The sequence below is a fragment of the Panthera tigris genome, chromosome D1 (assembly GCF_018350195.1).
Source record: "Panthera tigris isolate Pti1 chromosome D1, P.tigris_Pti1_mat1.1, whole genome shotgun sequence".
In the NCBI taxonomy this organism is placed as follows: Eukaryota; Metazoa; Chordata; class Mammalia; order Carnivora; family Felidae; genus Panthera; species Panthera tigris.
Window position 1 is genome coordinate 8537890 of NC_056669.1, and position 20734 is coordinate 8558623.

The 20734-nt window shown below is 43.7% G+C and overlaps 1 protein-coding gene and 1 long non-coding RNA gene across 5 annotated transcripts in view; one reads left to right on the top strand and one right to left on the bottom strand.

The window, feature by feature from the left end:
- ZC3H12C (zinc finger CCCH-type containing 12C) overlaps positions 1-19525 on the top strand; it is an 82315-nt gene extending 62790 nt beyond the window's left edge. For all 4 annotated transcript variants that reach the window (XM_042957859.1, XM_042957860.1, XM_042957858.1 and 1 more), the window contains exons 3-6: positions 3970-4109; positions 9051-9285; positions 11130-11236; positions 12326-19525. In XM_042957859.1, the coding sequence (XP_042813793.1) occupies positions 3970-4109; positions 9051-9285; positions 11130-11236; positions 12326-13722 (1879 nt within the window). In that variant the 3' untranslated portion in view covers positions 13723-19525. The remainder of the gene's footprint in view (positions 1-3969; positions 4110-9050; positions 9286-11129; positions 11237-12325) is intronic.
- LOC122231033 lies at positions 3216-7681 on the bottom strand. Its single transcript, XR_006208140.1, has 4 exons — positions 7490-7681; positions 5667-5984; positions 4418-4731; positions 3216-3284 (listed from the first exon to the last, which is right to left on the bottom strand). It is a non-coding gene; the product is annotated as an uncharacterized LOC122231033 (long non-coding RNA).
- Positions 19526-20734: the final 1209 nt, after the last annotated feature.

Below are 20734 nucleotides of genomic sequence, written 5' to 3' on the forward strand. Positions count from 1 at the left end.
AGCTCTCCTAGTCTGTACAAGTCCCATCTGCACTTGGGAACCACCGAGTAGTTCTCTGCTTGGGCTTTTAATAATTCTGGGGATGACTCTGGGCCTTGGGGGCTGGAAGGTACTTCCAAGACAACAGCCACCATTCCAGGGATTTCGTGGTTAGCATTCATTTCTTTGATCTGATCAGGAGACGACTGGCTGAGAAAAGGGCCAGAGGCTGGGAGACCCACTGTTCACATCAGCACTTGGACTGCCTCTCCCTGCCCCCACGTGAGCTCTGATCTGGGTCAAGCATGAGAGCCAATTGCTAATTGCATTAAATATGATTTCACATTAGTGTGGGGTGTTACTATACCTGGAGATGGAACTACTATGTTTTAGGAAAAGCACGCCTTCAACTTTACCAAGTATTGCCAAATTGTTCTCCTGAATAGTTGTACCAATTTACACTCCCACCTGTAATGTATGAGTTCCTCCTTTCACACATCCTTGGCAACATCTGGTGTTTGCAGACTTTATTTTTTCCAATCTGATGGGTGTGAAGTGGTGTCTCATTTTTGGCTTTAATTTGCATTTCTTCACTATTGAGCATCTTTTCATATGTTCGTTGGTCATTTGGGTTTCCTCTTCTGTGAATTCACTGTTCATATCTTTTGCCCTAAAAAAATGGTTATTCTCAATGTATAGGAATACTTTACATAATCTGAGTCCTAGCTTTTTTTTTTTTTTTTTTTTTGGCTCTGTATGTTGCACATATCTTCTTCTAATCTATGGCCTGTTTATGCATATGCATTTTTGTTCATGCTTTTACATAAAAAGTCTTATGTACTCAAGTCTATCCATCTTTTCCTTGATAACGCACAGTTATATGTCATCTTTAAGAAGTATTTCCCCATCCTAATGTCAGTGCATCCTGTAATTTCTTTCAAAGTTTTATAGTATTTTTCATATTTGAATCTTTGATCTACAGCTTATTTTTGTCTATGGTAAGAGCTAAAAAATATAATTTTATGGGTTTCCATATAAACTCCCAGTTCTAGTGCCATTTGTTAAATGGTCCATCTTCAAATTAATTTCTCATGTCACTTATACACAAGTCTCACCTTCAGCTTGCTTTTCTGTTACATGTTTTTTTTAATCTTTGCCCGTATCAATATAACCTTGATTGGGTATCACTAGTTTTATGCTACATATTGATAGTTAGTGGTGAAGTTCCTCCCGTTTTGTTCTTTAATATTCTTGGCCTTTTTCTTCTCCCATAGCAATTTTAGGATGAGCTTCTCAAGTTCCCTAAAAATCCTTTGGAGGGCTTTTATTGGAATTTCAGTGAGCTTGCAGATTCATTTGAGAATTGTTGTCTACATAAAGTGAGTCTTGCCATCCATGAAAATGGTATATTGTTCCTTTCATTCATGTCTTCCCTTAGTTTAACATTTATTTTTGAGAGAGAGCTTGAGCAGGGGAGGGGCAGAGAGAGAGGGAGACACAGAATCTGAAGCAGGCTCCTAGCTGTCAGCACAGAGCCCGACACGGGGCTTGAACTCAAGAACCATGAGATCATCCCCTGAGCCCATGTCCGACACTTAACCTACCGAGCCACCCAGGCGCCCCCAGGTCTTGTCTTATGCCTTCATTATAGGCTTTCTCTTTTTGTTTTCTCTATAAAACTCTTGCCTCTCTTTTTCCTCCTTAGACTTTAGTTTTTGTTACTTTTACAAATGGGATTTTTGTTAATTAAAACTTTAAATTGGCTTGCTACTGTATAACAGTACAAATTTTTTAACTACAACCTTGTATCTTCAGTGTAATAACATGTTGTAAAAGAATATTGTCTGTAGGATACAGTCCTGTCTGTGGAAATCTGTTTGGTGGCGTAGTACATAGCCAATTTTATAAATCTTCCACATGGTCTTGAAAAGATTTTTCTCTTATTCTCTGCAGGGTCTTGTGCATGTCCATGAGATCAAGCTTGTCATGGATCCAGTCATCTATATTCTTACTAAATGTTTTCTGCTTCATCGTTCAATTACTATTTTTTCTTCTAGTAATCCGTTCATCATTTCCTTTACTCAGTTCACCATTAGGATAGCTTCCTATCCTAAATTCGTTTTTACTATTCGTTTTTGTGAATTCATTTTTACTATTATTTAATAACTTGTTTATCCTTCTGTTTTTATACATTAAAAGAGCTTTCCAAGTTTTCTTTAGTTTATGGTACAACTAAAAAAGCAGACAAGGATGTCCTTAGCTACAACTAACAGAAAACTTGACTACAGTTTCTTAAAATGGGGGAAGTATTTTTTCTGAAATAACAAGGTCCGAAAGATAGGTGCAGGTCTTTCTGCTCAGAAACCAGGCTTTCTTTATGTCTTTGTGCATCATTCACAGTGTGGTCCCCTCCTGCCTTGGGCCAGTCGGATGGCAACGGGGGTTGTGGGACAAGGAGAAGACAACAACCTTTACCATCAGGATTGCGGGGCCTGATACCCCTTTGAAGCATCTGGAGAATCTCTGTTCTGTGACTGTAAATGATTTGCTGTTGCCACACATTTTGTGAACATTCTTTAATTAGAAGATAGAATCTTCTATTTCTGCAGTAAAATGTGACCATTTCCCTTCCCAAGTGAAGTCACCAGGGAGCAAATGCTCATGTAGAGCCAGAAGCAGTAAAATGCACAAGCTTCAGTAAACCAGGTGTCATTTGGGACTAGCAAAGTACAACACACTTAGATTTCAAAGCATTAATACAAAATAAAAATACGGTCAGTTTTTAGCAAGTGTTTGTATTTAGGAACGGTATATATAGTCTCTTAAGAGATGATCCCATTCTTTCCTATAGCTTTTCAAAAGACTGATTTCAGTATATTCTATGAAACTCAACATCACTTTGTCCTTTGCTGGAGCATCGGCAGGACCATCGTGTAGCCCTTCTTACCTAGGAAATAGGACCTCAGACTCCTGCTTCCTGTATCCCTTTCTCTGAGACTTTACTGCCTCTAATTCTGCCCCTAACCTTGCCCCAACCCAGTTTTTGGAACATGGAGTGTTAACACTGCAGTTTGCATCTCCAGCCTTCAGTATCTACAGAGCAGGTCGGTCTATCTCTGTTTTATCCTTAAAAGGATGATATAGATGGTTCTAGTACTTCCTCGGAGGAGTCTACGAGGATATATTAATACACCTAAAGTTCAGTTTGTGCTAAAAATGAACAGAGCATTCACTTACCTTACTTGATTCACCCCCTCCTTAGCACCAAGAAGTAAAGAATATTTGTCTCCATTATGGAGCTCAAGCTGCAAAAAAAACCAAAAAACAAAAAACAATCATTACATTCAAAGTTTTAAAAACTGTATCAATGTTATTTTTGAATTATTAGATTAAAATGCACAGGCAGAGCCTGGTGCTAGATAAGTATTTATTGAGTGACTGCACTTTTATTTGAGCATTTTCTTTTAGGCACTAAGACTGCTTAATCCAATTTTGAATGCCCTTTTGTCATCATTAAGCCTTGTCGGGCACAATAGTGTTAAACAGAAACCAGGTGTCTTTTCATTGAAGAACACGGGAAGTGTCTCTTGTAGGAGATTAAGCATTGTAAGCGTGATTTTCCGTTTATAGATATTATTCTGTGTGGCTTCTTTTTACATTTGACTGAAATGCTTGCTGTGGTGGTGAAGTCTTCCCTTTTTCCTGTCCTGATTTAAAAGAGCTTGTAACTTTCAGACTAGTTAACCTTTACAACTGACATTTAAAAACTTTTTTTTTATTCTCCACCAATTAATCTCAATTTTCCTATTTCTTTCTCACAGATTTTCAGCTTTTCAGTTTACCTTAATGTTTCTCTGAGCTACACAACTCCATCTTAAATTTGAAATGCATTACTCTTGTCATTAGGGAATCATTTCTATTTACAAATTTGAATGAAGTTGTAAATTTAGATTTTGTTGTGTCTTAACGTGTTCTCAAATAATGTTTCAGCCATGGAAACAAAGAAGTCTTTTCCTGCCGGGGAATAAAATTGGCAGTGGATTGGTTTTTGGAAAGAGGCCACAAAGACATTACAGTTTTTGTTCCCGCTTGGAGGAAAGAGCAATCCCGACCTGATGCTCTTATCACAGGTAAGCCCCGTTTGCTGTTGGCTTATAGCTTCCATACACACCTGTGCAGGTGTCGGGCACTATCAGGTGTTTCACTGAGACGCTCATCTGTTTCTGGTTCCTCAGTGCGTGTGACCGCCACACTCTCTTGGGTGACACCTCAGAGTTGCCGGTGAGTTTACAAGCTATCTGATTATGTTAAGAAAACAGCAATCCTTGCTCCAGAGCCAGTTATTTGGGTTTGGTGTTTCGTTTTTAACTGGGAAGCTTTTTACTGCAAATTCTGTGAAATTTTGACCTTTAAAATTCTGGCTTTGCCACATACTTACCAGCCATTGACCGGGAGCATCATGCTGAATGAACATCTTTGGACCTCCGTTTTCTCATCTGCTGTATGAAATTAGTGCCTGGTCAAAACAGACCTGTAACACCCTGGAGGTATGCTCTCTGGGGTCAAGTAGAAGGAAACGACTTGATCTCAATAAAGTATCTGTATTTCGCACTGTTTTGTAATTTTTAAATGTGTGAGTTTCAGGCAAAAACTGTCAATGACTGTTGAACATTTTGCTCAAGTGATTCTCTGTCCACGTACAACCCTTCTTGCCCCTCTCTTCACCTCCAACATGAACAAAATCTAAAGAGCCTGTGTGAAGAAAACGACATTTTCAAATCAAAAACAAACAGAGAGACCACATACCACATACCTGAAGGGAAGATTAAAGACTCTAATTTTATCTGTAATCATGAAACCATTATTAAGCTAGCCTAAGAACAGATAGACAAGACATGGAGGAGTCCAGAGCTGTGGAATTAGATCCTGCTCTGTATAAACTGTCAAGGGAAGAAGGTGCCATAAATTCAACCAGGGGCACCAAGACATTGGATAACTCTTGGGGAAAATATACATATTTAGATCCTTCTCTTATACCATGTGACAGTAAACTCCAGACCGTTGAAGAATTTTCACAGCACTATTGTCTCCGAGTGGCTGGGAAGACCTTTCTAAATGTAACATTTTTAGAAGACATTAGGAAGGAAATGACACGTACTTGCATTAAAATTTAAACTTGCGTGTTTTGGGAAATCTTCTGAGGCAAATAAGAAAAGTTACCGTGTTTAAGGGAAAAAAAGTACAACAAATAAAGAACTTATGTCCTTAACACATCAAGAGCTCACACACATTGGTAAAATCAATGCAGAGCCCTCCCAGAAATGGTAATGTGGTGGGAATAGTCTGCTCACAAAAGAATTCAAGTGCCCCATAAGAGGAAAAAGTTCAACCACATTCGTCGTTAAAGAAGGGCAACCTCAAACGACTCTTATTTTTCAGCCAGCCAATTGGCAGAGATTGAAACACTGGTCAGACTCAGTGCCCGACCGGAGCTGTTCCCTCACTGCTGTGGCAACGGAATTTGTGACAACTTTTCTAAAAAGCAGTTTGGTCTTAAAATATTAATACTCTCAGATGTACTATTTCCCCTTCCAGGAATAAGTCCACAGAAGATAAGCAGAGTTACAAGCAAAGATTTACAACCACAAAGTTACTTGTAGTAGAAAAAAAATAGAAATAAACCCTACCTTCGTTAGAACGGTTCAGGGAGTCAGAGTATGCGAGTATTTGGGCAGAACTTCTAACGATCCGAGGAAGTGGTCTTTTACATGAAAGGATTTATTACTGTGTGCGTGTACATATGCACATATACACATGCATGTGTGTACGTAGATCACCGATGGAGAGGACACAATACGCAGAAAACGACTAGCCGAAGTGTTAACGGTAATTGACTCTGCGTCATGATGTCGTGAGGTTTTGTTTCTCCCCACTTCTTAGTATTTCTCTTTACCTTTCCTCATTTTGCTCAAGGAACTTGTAATACTTCAGTGATCGGGGGAAAGCTAAATGGAAAAAGAAAACATATTGAAACATGTCAATGCCTGGAAAGCTTGAGCACGAAAGGAACATGAGCCCAAGAAGAAGGGGAAATGATCACAGGGCGGGGGAGAGTGGCTGGGTTTAAGAGGCCAGCCTGCCAAGCCTCTGGAACCCTCAGGCTGCGGCTGACTTTGTAAAATGCACGCAACTACGGTGGACCCTTGACCAGCATGGTTTGAGCTGCGCCGGTCCACTCCGAAGCCGACCTTTTACAATACGGTCTTGTAATTCTCACGGGACCGTCTTCACTGTGGCTTACTTGAAGAATACAGTGTATAATACACACAACAAAGAAACTACGTGTCGACTGGCCTACAGTAGTCATGTTTGAGGGAGTCCAAGGTTATGTGGATTTTCGACCGCGTCTGGGGTCAGCAAGTACCCTAAGTCCTGTGCTGTTCAGGGGTCGCTTAAAGGTCGTTAGGGGTTTTCTCCCTCAGGGACATCGTTCTAACGAAAACCTGTAACCAGGTCATACCTGGTAAACAGTCCGTTATTTTTTCACCGTCTTAAAAACATGACACATCTTGCAACGTGTCACCTGAAGATTCAGACTAGTGTGTCTGCCAGCCTTCCGGCAAGTTAAGACTTACTTCCCAGGCACCAAGCTATGTATCAGGGACTGTGTGAGGAATCTGAGAGCCACTTAAACTTACTAACCATACTGAACCCGTATTTATTTAAGGTCGGATTTCTTTTCCTAATCAGTGTCCTTTTTACCTCATTAGCTATTACAGAAAAAGCAGATTAAGCAAGATGACCGTTAGGCCAGCACACTTGTTTCTTCAGTCGCTTCGTGGCATACCACGTATGAGGAAACACTCCCACAGATAAAGTACCATGGGTTATTGATGAACACAGTCAGGAACCTGGAGGACCCCAGAATATCCATCTCTAGAGTATCTCATGTCTTCATTCTGCAGACGCTTACGGAGTATCTGCTACCGTGCCGAAGGCCATGGCCATAGACGTTCTGAGGGCAGGCACCACGTCTCTTTTATCAGGGAAGCACAAATAATTAGAGTAGGATAAATCCTATAGTTGAGACCAGGCTTCTGATTTTGTATTGGTCTTCTGCGATTTTTATCTCTTAAAATTAAGTTGAAGAACGGTGTTTACTGAGAACTCGCCAGGCACTGTGCTAAGTGCTTTTCCACATGACAACTCACTGACTCACTGACTTCTCCCACCCGACCGACTGCCTCTCCGGCTCAATAAGATATGACTGCCGGATACAGAAAGTGCCAGAACCTGAGACTTACTTGCTGATGAGAACACCCCCGTTTCCACCACTTCTATTCTGCTGCTTTTCTACACCAACGTTCTGGTCTCGGTGATCTCATGTCAGGAACGTCATTGAAATCCGTATGCCAGCGTCGGAGCCAGCAGACCCCTAATGGCTCTTGTGTTCCCTCCTCCCGGGTCCCCTGCTCATCCTTCTGTTGTGGCAATTCCAGCCTTTGCTTACTTGGTTTGCATGTTCCTCCAGTGACTGATGGCTTCCCGAAGAGAGGTCCTTCTTAATGCTGGTGGCAGTTGATGCTTCACATACCGTAGCATGGTATCATAGCACAGCCGTGATCAGTCGCTGGAGAGAGCGATTTTTTTTTTTAAATTAGTCATTCCAGTTAATAAACATGGAGAAGCGGCCTTAAAAAAAAAAAAAAAAAAAAAGTCATGACCTCATGACTCTGTGCCAGTATAAACAATGGTGGGAAGACATGAAGTGTGAGAGCAAAAGTAGAAAGAAGGGATGGTTGGGGGAGAATCTTTATCACGAATCACAATATGAACTCTGGCACCTTTTTTTAAAAAAAACAAAAAAACAAAAAAAAAAAACACCACTACACGGGTCCATTACAAAGGGCCGTAAGAATGTTCCAACACAAGACATTGGGAGCCTTCCTCTACCTGTTCTTTTTCTATGGCAGCTCTCCCCTAAAATCCTTTTTTTTTTTTTTATGTTTATTTTTGAGAGGAGAGAGAGAGAAACAGTGCCAGCCGGGGAGGGGCAGAGAGAGAAAGAGGGAGACACAGAATCTGAAGCAGGCTCCAGCTCAGAGCCTGACACGGGGCTCAAACTCACGAACCGTGAGATCATGACCTGAGCCGAAGTCCGTCACTTAACTGACTGAGCCCCCCCGGGCGCCCCTCCCCTGGAATCACATCTGATCTCTTCTCATTCAGTCCAGCCCCTGTCAGGCTGTCGTCATTTGTTGCCACACGTTTCACAGGAAAAGACGCGAGACATGTAGTGGCCACATCTGTAACCACAGCTCTGACTCTTGCCTCCTCTGTGAGCCTTCTGCCTGAGACCCTCCCCCTTGCTGTCTCTGCTACTTCTAAAGCTTCTCAGACTGTCCCACTTAGTCCCACTGCTTAGAAGACAAAACTACAAACCAACAGACTTGTGGGGGGCAGGGCTGGGGCGGGGGGGGACTCGGTTGCAGAGCTGCTTTGTCAGAATAGCGGGTAGCGCGAGTGTGAGAGAAGCCAAGTGCCTGCCACAGCCTGGGGCCCCAGCTCTCCAGCAAAACCTTCTGTAGTAGCAGACAGCCCAGCACATTCTCATTAAGCTTTATTCTTTCCAAGTTTTAAACCGTTTTAAGCTCACTTTTTTGGGCTCTTTTTCAAGCCTTGCAACCCTGAGGTACAAATACAGGGAGATACAAGTAAGTTCTGTCCACACAGTGCAGATTATCCTAATTAAGTGAGGACTTACGGGGCACCCGGATGGCTCAGCTGAGTGTCCGACCTCAGGTCATGGTCTCACAATTCTTGGGTTCAAGCCTTGCATCGGGCTCTGTGCTGACAGCTCAGAGCCTGGAGCCTGCTTCGGATTCTGTGTCTCCGTCTCTCTGTCCCTCCCCTACTCATACTCTGTCTCTGTCTCAAAAATAAACGTTAAAAAAATTTTGTTTAATGATTACATAAACCCATTTCCTATTTTAAAAGCTCACGTTGCACAAAAATAGCCCTGTGTTAGGTACGTGCTGATTCCTGAAATCTCACCCTGATTGTTCCTGCAGATCAAGAAATCCTGCGCAAATTAGAGAAGGAGAAGATCCTGGTGTTCACGCCCTCCAGGCGAGTGCAGGGGAGGCGAGTGGTGTGCTATGACGACAGGTTCATCGTGAAGCTGGCTTTCGAGTCGGACGGGGTCATCGTGTCCAATGACAACTACAGGGACCTGGCCAATGAAAAACCAGAGTGGAAGAAGTTCATCGATGAGCGGTTGTTAATGTACTCGTTTGTCAATGACAAGTAAGCAAGACCCTTCCCTTACCGGTGATCCTGCTTCCCTGAAATTCCCTGAAAACACACTACCCTGGCAGCCGCTCCTGGAGCGCCCCCCCCCCCCACCCCACCCCCCAATTTCCCCTCTAATCCTCGGTGGGAGTCAGGAAAACCGCGGAGTCCTGCCTCTGGAGGCCGTGTGTCAGCAATAGGTCGTGCCCTGTAAAACACGCACAGAGCAAGTCTGTCATCACTGACAGGGACAGTGTCCATCTTCAGAGAAAGCAGATCTCGAACATATTGACCTCCAAAACACTGCCTTCCAAAATCTACTTAAAGCATTGATAGCTTAATTATTTTTCAAATACATTTGTTAAATGCATGATTAAGTTGATAAACGGACAGATGACATAAAAGCAATTCTCCTGAGAAGTATTTACAAATATGTGGGGAAAGTTCACCTGTTGATAATCAAAAATGCAAACCAAATCTATCAAGAACATAGTTTTTGCCCATTTAATTCACAAAAATATTTTTGCACGTGCTTTATGCTGTTAAACATGTAGTGAAACTGATAGGCAATTCGGTTTGGTTAGCAGAAGCCTTGAAAATACGTACACCCTCTCAACTCAACCATCTCATTTCTTGGAATTTACATACTGAGGGGAAAAAGACCAGAGATGCTCATTTCTGTATTTATAAACCCAAGAATTCAGAGGCAGCTAAAGGTACAACAGAGCAACCAGTTCAGTCGCTGGAATATTCCATCTCGTGGAATATTCTTCAGCCCTTTAGCATTGTGATTACGGAGACTCTTAAGGAACGGAAATATATTTGTTAAGAAGACAAAGCACAACGTTGTATTTGTGTTTGTGAGATGTGTTTGCGTACAGAAACAACTAAAATGGAACACATAAGGGGAAAATAATTGTATTAAGGTTACAGGATTGAGCAGCTCTTCTATTTTTAATAATTTTGCCATATTGGTTTGGCTAATAGGAAACACTTATCCGCTAAGTGTTCTTACCCGGCCACGTGGACACTCTCTTAAGAGTCCATACGACATTATTCACATACGGGTAACTGCTTGGCTCATTTGAACTTCAGTGACATAATTAGCACAACTCTCGAGGTGTAACTTCCTTTTGTGGTGCTGTGTGTGCCCTGAAATCTTGCATCCATGAGATTTTTTCCATCTCCGCTAAGAGGCAAAGAGAATGGACTGGGGGGTTAAACATGGAACCCTGACTGTGCCATGTGAACTCAGGTCAAAAACCTTCCTTAGGAAAGTGTATTAATCTGCAAAATGGAGCTCATACTTCAAGGTCTCACGATCAGGAAGAAGAGAAAGGGGGGTACGCCCAGCATCGGGCATGGAACACGGACCGGGGTGTGGTGGGTATCACATCTTCCCATCATCCCCCCCACCTTCCCCTCTTACTACTGCACCAGGTCGAGGGTCATGAAGCCCTCCTAAAACTTCAGGGTGTCATTTTCTGAAGCCCTTACAAAATCCCAAGACTGACAGGAAGAAAGAATTAATGAGGACACGCAAGGCTCAAAACTTACTTGAATTACAGCAAATACAAATTTGGCTTGACACATTTTGTTTTCATTTAAAAAAGTTTTGTGTACTGATTTTTTTTATCCCATACACGTGGAATCAAAATATTGGATTGTAAATGACAAATCACGGGAGTCTACCCCCAAAACCAAGAGCACACCGTATACGCTGTATGTTAGCCAATTTGACAATAAATTAAAATTAAAATTTTATAAATACCTTAGAGTGAATCAATGTCGACCTTCTGTCTTTAGAATTAAATGATCAGCCTTCTAATTAGGTATCTTTTCTATTCTGTCCTTGACAGGTTCATGCCTCCAGACGACCCCCTTGGCAGACACGGCCCAAGCCTCGATAATTTTCTGAGGAAGAAACCTATTGTTCCTGAACACAAAAAGCAGCCTTGTCCATATGGTAATTTTCTTTATAAGTATTTATGCCTTTTTGGGGGGGTTTTGTGCGTGTGTGTGTGTGTGGTTTTTTTGTTTTCTTTTGGTTTTTTTGAGAGAGAGAGAGAGAGAGAGAGAGACCGACCAGGCATGAGAGGGAGAGGGACAGGGAGAGAATCTCAAGCAGGCTCCGTGCTGTCAGTGCAGAGCCCAACGCGGGGCTCAGTCTCACCAACCCTGAGATCATGACCTGGACCAAAATCAAGAGTCGGACATCTAACCGACTGAGCCGCTCAGGTGCCCTAATATATGCCTTTAGTGCACAATATGTTGCTAAACTGCTGTTAATAAAAATATTTTAAATTTCAGGGGCGCCTGGGTGGCTCAGGCGGTTAAGCATCCGACTTCGGCTCAGGTCACGATCTCACGGTCCGTGAGTTCGAGCCCCGCGTCGGGCTCTGTGCTGACAGCTCGGAGCCTGGAGCCCGTTTCAGATTCTGTGTCTCCCTCTCTCTCTGACCCTCCCCTGTTCATGCTCTGTCTCTGTCTCAAAAATAAATAAACGTTAAAAAAAAATTTTTTTTAATATTTTAAATTTCAGACGGCATAGTGTGCGGTTCTTGTGATTGTAATTAAATTTGAGGAAACGCGTTAGCGCTGAAAAATTCATCATTTTGACCTATTTGGCTTCAGTGCAGATGCCCTTCCCAGAGTTTAAACACGGTTCCAAAAACTCAGCCAGTGCTACGTGAAGTTAGTCGTCAGGCGGCTCAAAACGTGGAGTTTCTTCCATCTACGTGCACGTCAGACTGGCCTGGGTTTATCACATTCCCGCGGGGTGGTTTGCTCTTGGAAACCACGTCCTGCCTGATGGGGAAGCCGTCCCGAGGAGAATGGGCAGGGAGGGAGGGGGCTGGGGACTCTGGAAGCGACTCGATAGGACGGAGGCGGGAACCACCGAAAGGCGGCCCTTCTCCCAAGTAAGGAGCAGAGGGGCGGCCCCGCGAACGCCGCGCCGCCTGGGCTTCTTACCCGAGGTCCAGCAGCAGCGCCACGCCGAGGGGCCGGGGGCGGGCGGCGTGCTCCTTTGCCTGACTAGCTCTCCTGTCCGCAGGGAAGAAGTGCACCTATGGCCACAAGTGCAAATACTACCATCCCGAGAGGGGCAGTCAGCCGCAGCGGTCGGTGGCTGACGAACTCCGGGCCATGTCCAGAAACACGGCAGCCAAAACGGCGAACGAAGGCGGGCTGGTGAAAAGCAACAGCGTCCCCTGCAGCACGAAAGCGGACAGCGCCTCGGATGTCAAACGAGGCGCTCCCAAGAGGCAGTCGGACCCCAGCATCAGGACTCAAGTCTACCAGGACCTCGAGGAGAAGCTGCCCACCAAAAACAAATTGGAAACCAGGTCCGTCCCTTCTTTAGTTAGCATCCCGGCGACTGCCACCGCCAAACCCCAAAGCGCTACGTCTTTAAGCAACGGCCTTCCATCCGGAGTTCACTTCCCACCTCAGGATCAAAGACCACAGGGGCAGTATCCTCCGATGTTGATGGCAACCAAAAATCACGGCACGCCAATGCCTTACGAACAGTACCCCAAATGCGACTCGCCTGTGGACATCGGGTATTACTCCATGCTGAACGCCTACTCGAACCTGAGCGTGTCCGGCCCGCGCAGCCCCGAGCGCCGTTTCTCCTTGGACACGGACTACCGGGTGAGCTCCGTGGCTTCCGACTGCAGCAGCGAAGGGAGCGTGAGCTGCGGGAGCGGCGACTCGTACGTGGGCTACGGCGACCGCCCGTACGTCAGCTCTCCCGACCCCCAGCTGGAAGAGAGTCTCAAGTGTCAGCACGTGCACCCGCACAGCCGCCTTAATTCCCAGCCCTTCCTGCAGAACTTCCACGACCCCGTGACCCGCGTGCAGAGTTACGGTCACGAAGAACCAAAGTACCACCCCAAGGCGCCTCTCCCGCACCTGGCCGTGCACCTGCAGCACCCCGCCGCCGGGGCCCGGGCCAGCTGTCCCGGCGACTACCCCTCGCCGCCCGGCTCCGCCCACTCCAAGGCGCCGCACCTGGGGCGCGCCCTGGTGGCCACCCGGATAGACAGCATCTCCGACTCGCGGCTCTACGACGGCTCTCCCTCCCGCCAGCGGAAGCCTTACTCGCACCAGGAGGGGCCGGGGGGCTGGGAGCGGCCCGGCTACGGGGTGGACGCGTACGGCTACCGGCAGACTTACTCCTTGCCGGACAGCTCCACGCAGCCCTGCTACGAGCAGTTCACCTTCCAGAGCCTCCCCGAGCAGCAGGAGCCCGCCTGGCGCGTCCCCTACTGCGGGCCGCCCGCGGAGCCCCCGAGGTACCAGGACAGCCGGGAGAAGGTCTACGTCAACCTGTGCAACATCTTCCCGCCCGACCTCGTGAGGACGGTCATGAAACGGAACCCTCACGTGACAGACGCCCAGCAGCTCGCCGCAGCCATTTTGGTGGAGAAGTCCCAGCTGGGTTATTGAGAGACGATGCATCTTTGTGGTGTTTAGTAGTTTTTTGTTCAGCTCAAACGCTGAGGGAGGTTTGCTACAATAGCACATGTGATCTCCTTCTCGGCAAGGAGGTTCTATAGTATCCATTTCTGTGAAGTACTGTATCATGGAATCTGTATGTATCGCCCCACCTAGTGGAAATATCACGGGATTGCTTTACATGGAAACCTTTTTTTTTAACATTTCCTTTTTAAAGCTCTCTCCTCGGCTGGAGATTTTTCCAGTTTGATTTCTTACATGTCTCTGTGATCTTTGATATTCCTCTTTGGTGCATCAGGGGTTTATATGCAGCACTTTTTATCCTTGTTTCGTGTTTTCTTAACTTGGTGTTTGTCTATCAATCGCGAGCAATTACGATACCTTCAGAACGTTGAACATTTGACTAGACCCTAGCCGACTATTTTTTCAAGCCAAGCTTCATTGGAATCTTTTACAGCTTTTTAAGTTATTTTTATTTGGGGAAAGTGGGCTTCTTTGTGCTAGAATCATTATTTATAGAAACAAAGATATACTACCGCACTGACTTTATATTTGAAACAAAACGGAAGTTACCAGTTTATGTTGAAATGGGTAACCGTCTATATATTAGAATGATTTACAATATGGCACTTTTCATTGTTCTAGTTTTGTTCGGTTTTTTTTTTTTTTCTGTTAAGTAATGAGTTAATTTAATATGGTTGATTTAAAGGAAAGCAGATGCAATCAATGGAAAAAATGGTTTCCATTTTATTACTATTTTTCTTACCCAATAAGGCAAAAGCCGCGTGTGCTCCAGCGTAGAGCTGTGCGACCCAGCTATGATGTGCTTCTAGACGCTAGAAACGGAATTGAATTCCCAGATCCTCCTTCACCTGTATTTTCCATGTGTTTGTCTTTTTCTTTTGGGGGCACAACAAGACTGGATAAAATGACCCTTTCACAATACTTGCCTGTTTTTAATGAATCTAATTATTCTCAATGCAACTTTTATATTTAATATACTCTTTAGCTTTCCCGCTATTTATCAAGGCTGGCCTGAGGGGGGGGGGGTTGTGTTGTGTGTTGAGCATATGCAAAGCTGACTGGTACTGCACTAGAGGGGAGGTGGTGGTGGTGGACTTGTAAATGGTAACTTAAAACGTTTGTAAGATAGTGTATATTTCCCATTTTCCTGAAGGTAGGTTTTTTTTTGGGGGGGGGGGGCCTGTTATATTATTAAGGCCAGATTCTTGCCACAAATAGTGTAGTTTTAGCTACAGACTAAAGTCTGTTCTAGTATTAGTAAGGGATATTTCTGGTTTCCAAGTCATGGGTTTTGCTAGATGCGAATTCATGTTTGTCTTTAAAGGGCGTACCTCGCACGCGGGAGCGGACGGCGGGGGGGTTGTCACGACCTCCACTGTTGCCTCCAGGCTCTGAAATTTTCTTCGTGTGACAGACTCCTCTGATCTCTGCCTCGAGGCCCTGGTCGTTCTGATTACCCTACATGCCACAGTTTGAAGTAAAGCCCTGAAAAGCCAGAAAGTACCTTTTACTGTTGATACAAATTGTATCTTTTTAACTCTAAGAACTATTTTGATTTGTAGATCTAGTGAACACACCAATGTGTAACTATGATTAGACTTTTGGGCAACATTTTATCCCTTATTTAAATACAAAATTTTAAAGTAAAATTGAGGTCTAGAATAGGGTAGAGCATAAAAAGTAACAATTTAGGTAAATAAAAGTGTCTGTGTTAGTTTTATATAATACATTAAAATACATTAAATACACTTATTGGCATTTTCTTTCTCCTAAAACTTACCTAGTGAGAACTTAAAAAAATAAAGGTAAAATGCTGCCTGAAAATAACGTCCGAGCACCTTTGACTAGGATAACATTTTCACTACTTGTGTGACACTGTGTGTCACATCGAGTAGGAATCGGGTACACAGTAAATGCTTCTAAAAGGCATTGTGCATATTGACATATCCAATAATCTGAACCGTGTTCAGCAAACTTAATTCAGGAAAGTGGCGTTCTACATAATTATTGCTGTTGTTTTTGAGGTGAGGGTGGCCCCCGTCTGTGCCCGGAAACCGTGCGGACGGTGCCACACCTGCCATTCCGAGGGGTGTCTGAGCGCGACCCTGCTCACTCGTGACTCCGTTCTCCTCGATTCCGTCGGTCAACTATCTGTAGAACAAGTTTCAGTGTAGAGGCTAAATGAGTGCCAAAAATAGGGTTACCAGTGTGGAGTACCTTTTACTGTAGTCCTGTTCTAAGCCTTTTTTGTTTTGTTTTGTTTCTCTTAAGCGTGCAAGCGTTTGTAAATTCTAGGTTTTGCTTCCATTTTCTTAGTCTTAGCATTTCCGTTAGCTGAAGATTCTGCCACACTTTACTGCATTTATTGAAATGAGGTCTTCGGTGAAATGTAGGTCCTACTTTTCACGTGGCCTGCTCACCGTTTGTAGCCGCCTGTCATTGCTTCCTGGCTTCTAGATTAAGGAAAAGTAGTTGTAGCCTGTGAGCACCTGTCCTGAAGTGAATAGCTCTGAACGACTCACACTGAAATCCTTCAGTGTAATTCACTGTGAGTTGAGAAATAGCAGTTTTCTTAAGAGGACAATTTGTCCCCCCCCCCTCCTTTTTGTTTTGTTTTGGTTTTGTTTTGACACCCATGTGGCTTTCAGAGCTTAAGAATGAGATGGTTGGCAGACTTTAGATACAGCGAATTCTTGATGATCTAAAGCAATAAGTAAAAGGATCCATCATTCAGTTAAATCCGTAGCTGATCCCAAACCTTCATTGTCGCCAAAACTTTCACCTTATTCCTGTCTTTCACCAGACTTGCTAATAAATAACTGGAAAGGGAGGGAGGTAGTAGGAAAACTGCCCCAAGGGGTCAGCTGAGAGAAGAGAACGAATTCAGATTGGAATCTTCTGCCCCGAGTAACTGACAGTTGACGGTACTTTGCACAGTCATTAGCCGGTTCCTTGTCTCTGTGTCTTACTACAGAGGGAGTAGCACCCAGCTGGCCAGTTACTGGCCGTCAGTATTTCCTCCTTTCTTGCACGTGATAATGTCAGTTTTCAGTCTGTTGATGATCTCTGTATCCTGATAGAGTTTGTCATTGACCTCAACATTGAATGAAATGCACACCAGTATAAAATGTTTGATACTGGTAGAAACTTGAACTTTGTGCTTTTATGAAATTTCCTTTATGAGAATATGTAATATAACTAATAAGCGCGGTTTTCTATGTATATATACACACATGCATACGTATTTGTTATCAAGTATTAAAAACAGGAGGGTGGTAGGCTTTCGGTGGCTAACTTTCCCTTCGTTGAACTATGTATGTTTCTGAGTTGCGGACGACCAAGCCTGGAGTCTGGATGACCAATGATAAGATTTAGAACCACTTGAATGGAAAGCAACTCTTCAATGGTTTTATTCCTGGTATTTTTAAAGAGTTATTTTGATAATTTTAATAGAGTGTGTAATTTTAAAACACACACACACACACACACACACACACACACAAAGTAGTATTGATTATACAGATAATTATTTAACATGTCTTTTATGGATGTATCTATGTATATGGACAGTAATATATTTATAAAGCAAATATACTTTGATTATGTCGTAGCTGTTAGTTTGTGATAGGTTAGAGGGTGCCTCTGGGTACAGAGGTGTGTGTGTTTTGAAAACTCTCAAGCTGTTTTTCCCCCAATTTAATGGCACTGACCCTAAGGTATATTTGGTTGTCGTTCTCATTTTTGCTGTCCGACTTCCTTATATAAGATGAGCTTCCTAGGTATACACCAGCCAGTCAAATGAAGCGTAAAATACATGAACTGCACACGTGCATGAGAATAAGAGAAAGAGTTAATAAAAGTAGAGAAACGTGCGTTATTTTTGATTGGTCTGGGCAACTCCCTCGGGCAGAGGTTGACAGGCGTTTTCTGTAAAGGGTCAGACAGTAACTAAGTCAGAGTTCGAGAATCATACACTCTGTATAAACTACTCACCTCTGCACTTAGAGCATGAAAGCAGCCACAGACAGGAACGTCAACGGGCCGTGTGGCTGTGCAGCAACAGAACCTGACTTAGGGAAACAGGCGGCCGGCCAGTCTGTTCATCTCTGTCCTAGAGGGAGAAAAACAGGCGTATGAAGCAGTAAGTTCTGATCCGTGTTAACGTAGAAGTGAGAACGGTATTTCAGTTGATGCTGTTGATGGCTTTCAAAAGAAGATTTTGAGCCTGTCCTATTAAAGCATCTTTCTTATTTATTCAGTCACACCCATTCTATATTAGCGACATTTCTTAACGTTGAACCGCACACAAAGAAAGCATTTGGTCAACAGATATTTTACTAAGTATCCAATTTTTTTCACGAACTTTGTATTTCTATTGATAAATGGGAACACCTTGCCTACATTTTGTGTTTTAAGGGCCTCACGGACCAAAAATTCTGTTGTATTTTCAAAGTTAGCATGTAATTAGCCACAAAATATTTTAAAGACTGCATTTATCCGTTCTGTTTTTCTGCTGGTTTTTTGACTTCTAAAAAAAAAAAAAAAAAAAAAAAAAGACGACAGATGTGCCCTTCTTTAAAAGTGGTTTTAAAGAAGATAAACATACTGTAATTTCACATACTATATAGCTTTATTCTGTAAGATTTAAATTGTGACTAGTGTAACTGTAGCGATAATGTGAGTGCATTTGCTGTATTGTGGCTCTCTTTACAAGAATCCAAGTGTACCCCTGCTCTCTCTGTCCAGATCTTTAGTGTAGCTTCTTGAGACACCTTAGGACAGTCCTTGGTGAATATTCTGAACACGGTCACGTGTGATTTTAAGTCTGTCGGCACCACACACGGTCGGGCACGTTCACTCACAGCACTGTCATCGGTGGTGGTCACATTTTCACACCGTTTCGCTGGGAACAGTAAATGGGGTGGAACACCACCGTCCAGTTTAGTTACTTTATTTTAAAATTGCAACACACCTCTAGCTCTTGACCGCATCCACTGTTTAAAACGGTCACTTCCCCCGGCCCTTTAAGGTCATCCGCTCCCCTGCTTTTTGTTTCCCTTACAATAACACGGTTATGTGCTAGGAGTAGCTTTTTCCCTAAGGTCCGTAGCCTCTAAGATTTAAAAACAATTTAAGGTTTTGACCATTTGGCAGTTAAAATTTTTTGGAGAATTTGGTGCACGTCTTCATTTAGTTTTATAAAATTTTAAAGTTCCGCTTTTCAACCACATATCCAATCTGTCAGTCGTCCGTCTAGGTATTTCAAAAGAATAACCAATTGTTTGCTGTCCATTAAAGCTTCTGACCCCTCTCGTAAAGCAGCTTAGGTCTTTAGGGAAAAAGACCTTGAAAAGCAGTGGCTTGTTTTTTTTTAACGGTTTAGGTTTTAGATTTTCTTCGTTTTTTTTTTTTTTTAACTTATGTTTCCTAGCCAACACAAAATACCCACAAACATGTGAACCTCCTCAGAGACGTAAACATAGTGCTGTACGTGACCAGAGACTGATCTCATCTTCTCCTGTGAGGTGGTGTTCTTCCTGAACCCTAGACGCGTGCCGATAGAATTTCCAATTCAGCCCTTCAGACTTTTCTTCTAGGAAAATAAAGTCAAGAATGTTTAGAACAACCATTGGACAAAGTGATGTGATTCTATTTATCCTATGTCTGCTCTGTGTGTTTCTGTATTGGAATTTTTACAACTCCAAAAAGCAGTATTTTAGACCTACTGGAAATCCCTATCAAAACAGCTATGTGATTCTGCCACTGAGAAAAAAAAAAAATTAAAAAGTTCATTTTTTTATGGTGGTTTGTTTTTGTTTCCCAAGGAAACGGACCTCCTGCAGAGGCACAGATGCTAAAGAAATCAGAGCATCTTTCTCTTGTCCCTTGGCCTGCCGACATTCGGCCGCGGTAACGGGGGTGTTCCACAGGACACCCACCAGCCCCTTATGGATGCAGTGGAGCCAAATTAATGCCTGTGAAAATTGCAGTTCAAGGCCACAGAGACCTACTGGCCCTTCCCTACCATTTTAGTAATTGCCCGCCTAGGCTATTCCCAGCCTCAACTGTCTCTGGCTTTGGGCCTCACCTCTTGTGACCCGAAGACCTCTTCGCTGTATAGATGTCTGCTGCCTCTCTCCTTGCAAGGACCAGCCTTGGTACCCTACCCGGGCCTGCTCGCAGTAGGTTCCCTTCCCTTGTGACCTGAAAATACTCTTAGTTCATCATGTGGTCACAAACCCAAACTGGTGTCATGATCTTCATGACTTTAGCGTATTCACGTTCTCTGTCAGAGTCGAAGAAACTTTTCTTTCCACATCAGATGGGTTGTTTTTTGTTTCCTCTTGTCAGATGTTTGCGTATATGCGCGCCCACGCGCGCGCGCGCGTGTGTGTGTGTGTGTTTGCCATTTGTCAGGTATTTTCCTTACCCCTTACCCCTCCCCTTAAGCTCTCTACCTGGGGTGTGGATTTAGGTCCTTCATTTCATCTCTGTCAGCAGACTTCACTCAGCTACAGTCGGTGGAGAACCCAACACGTTCTGTCGGCAGTAGGAGAGGTCAGGCAGGATCTCGGGGGTATCCGAGGAGCCTACCCCGTGGGCCAGTGCTAGTTTATTCCTCCCCCACCGCGTCCCTTGGTCCACAGAGGATTCACACACCTTGCCGAATCAAGTCAAGTCAAGGGCAGTTGGAGACGGCAACTAGAATCGTGTTTACTCAGAACAAATGAGTCTCCCTGGGTGTCTCGTTAGTTGAACGTGTATTTATCAGCATCTGATGCTGGCTTCGAGTCAGTGACGTTCCTTTGGTGTTTTTAAAGATTTTTCAGAGCTTTTTAAAAAATCTTTTGACATTTTAAAGGCTTTCGGGTTTCTTAAGTAACCTTTTTAAAAATCCGTTCCTCTCTGTGCAACTGTCATTCTGGCCATTAAGAAGACAGCCCCTGGCGGCCAAGTCCCACACACGCCCTATGGGCAG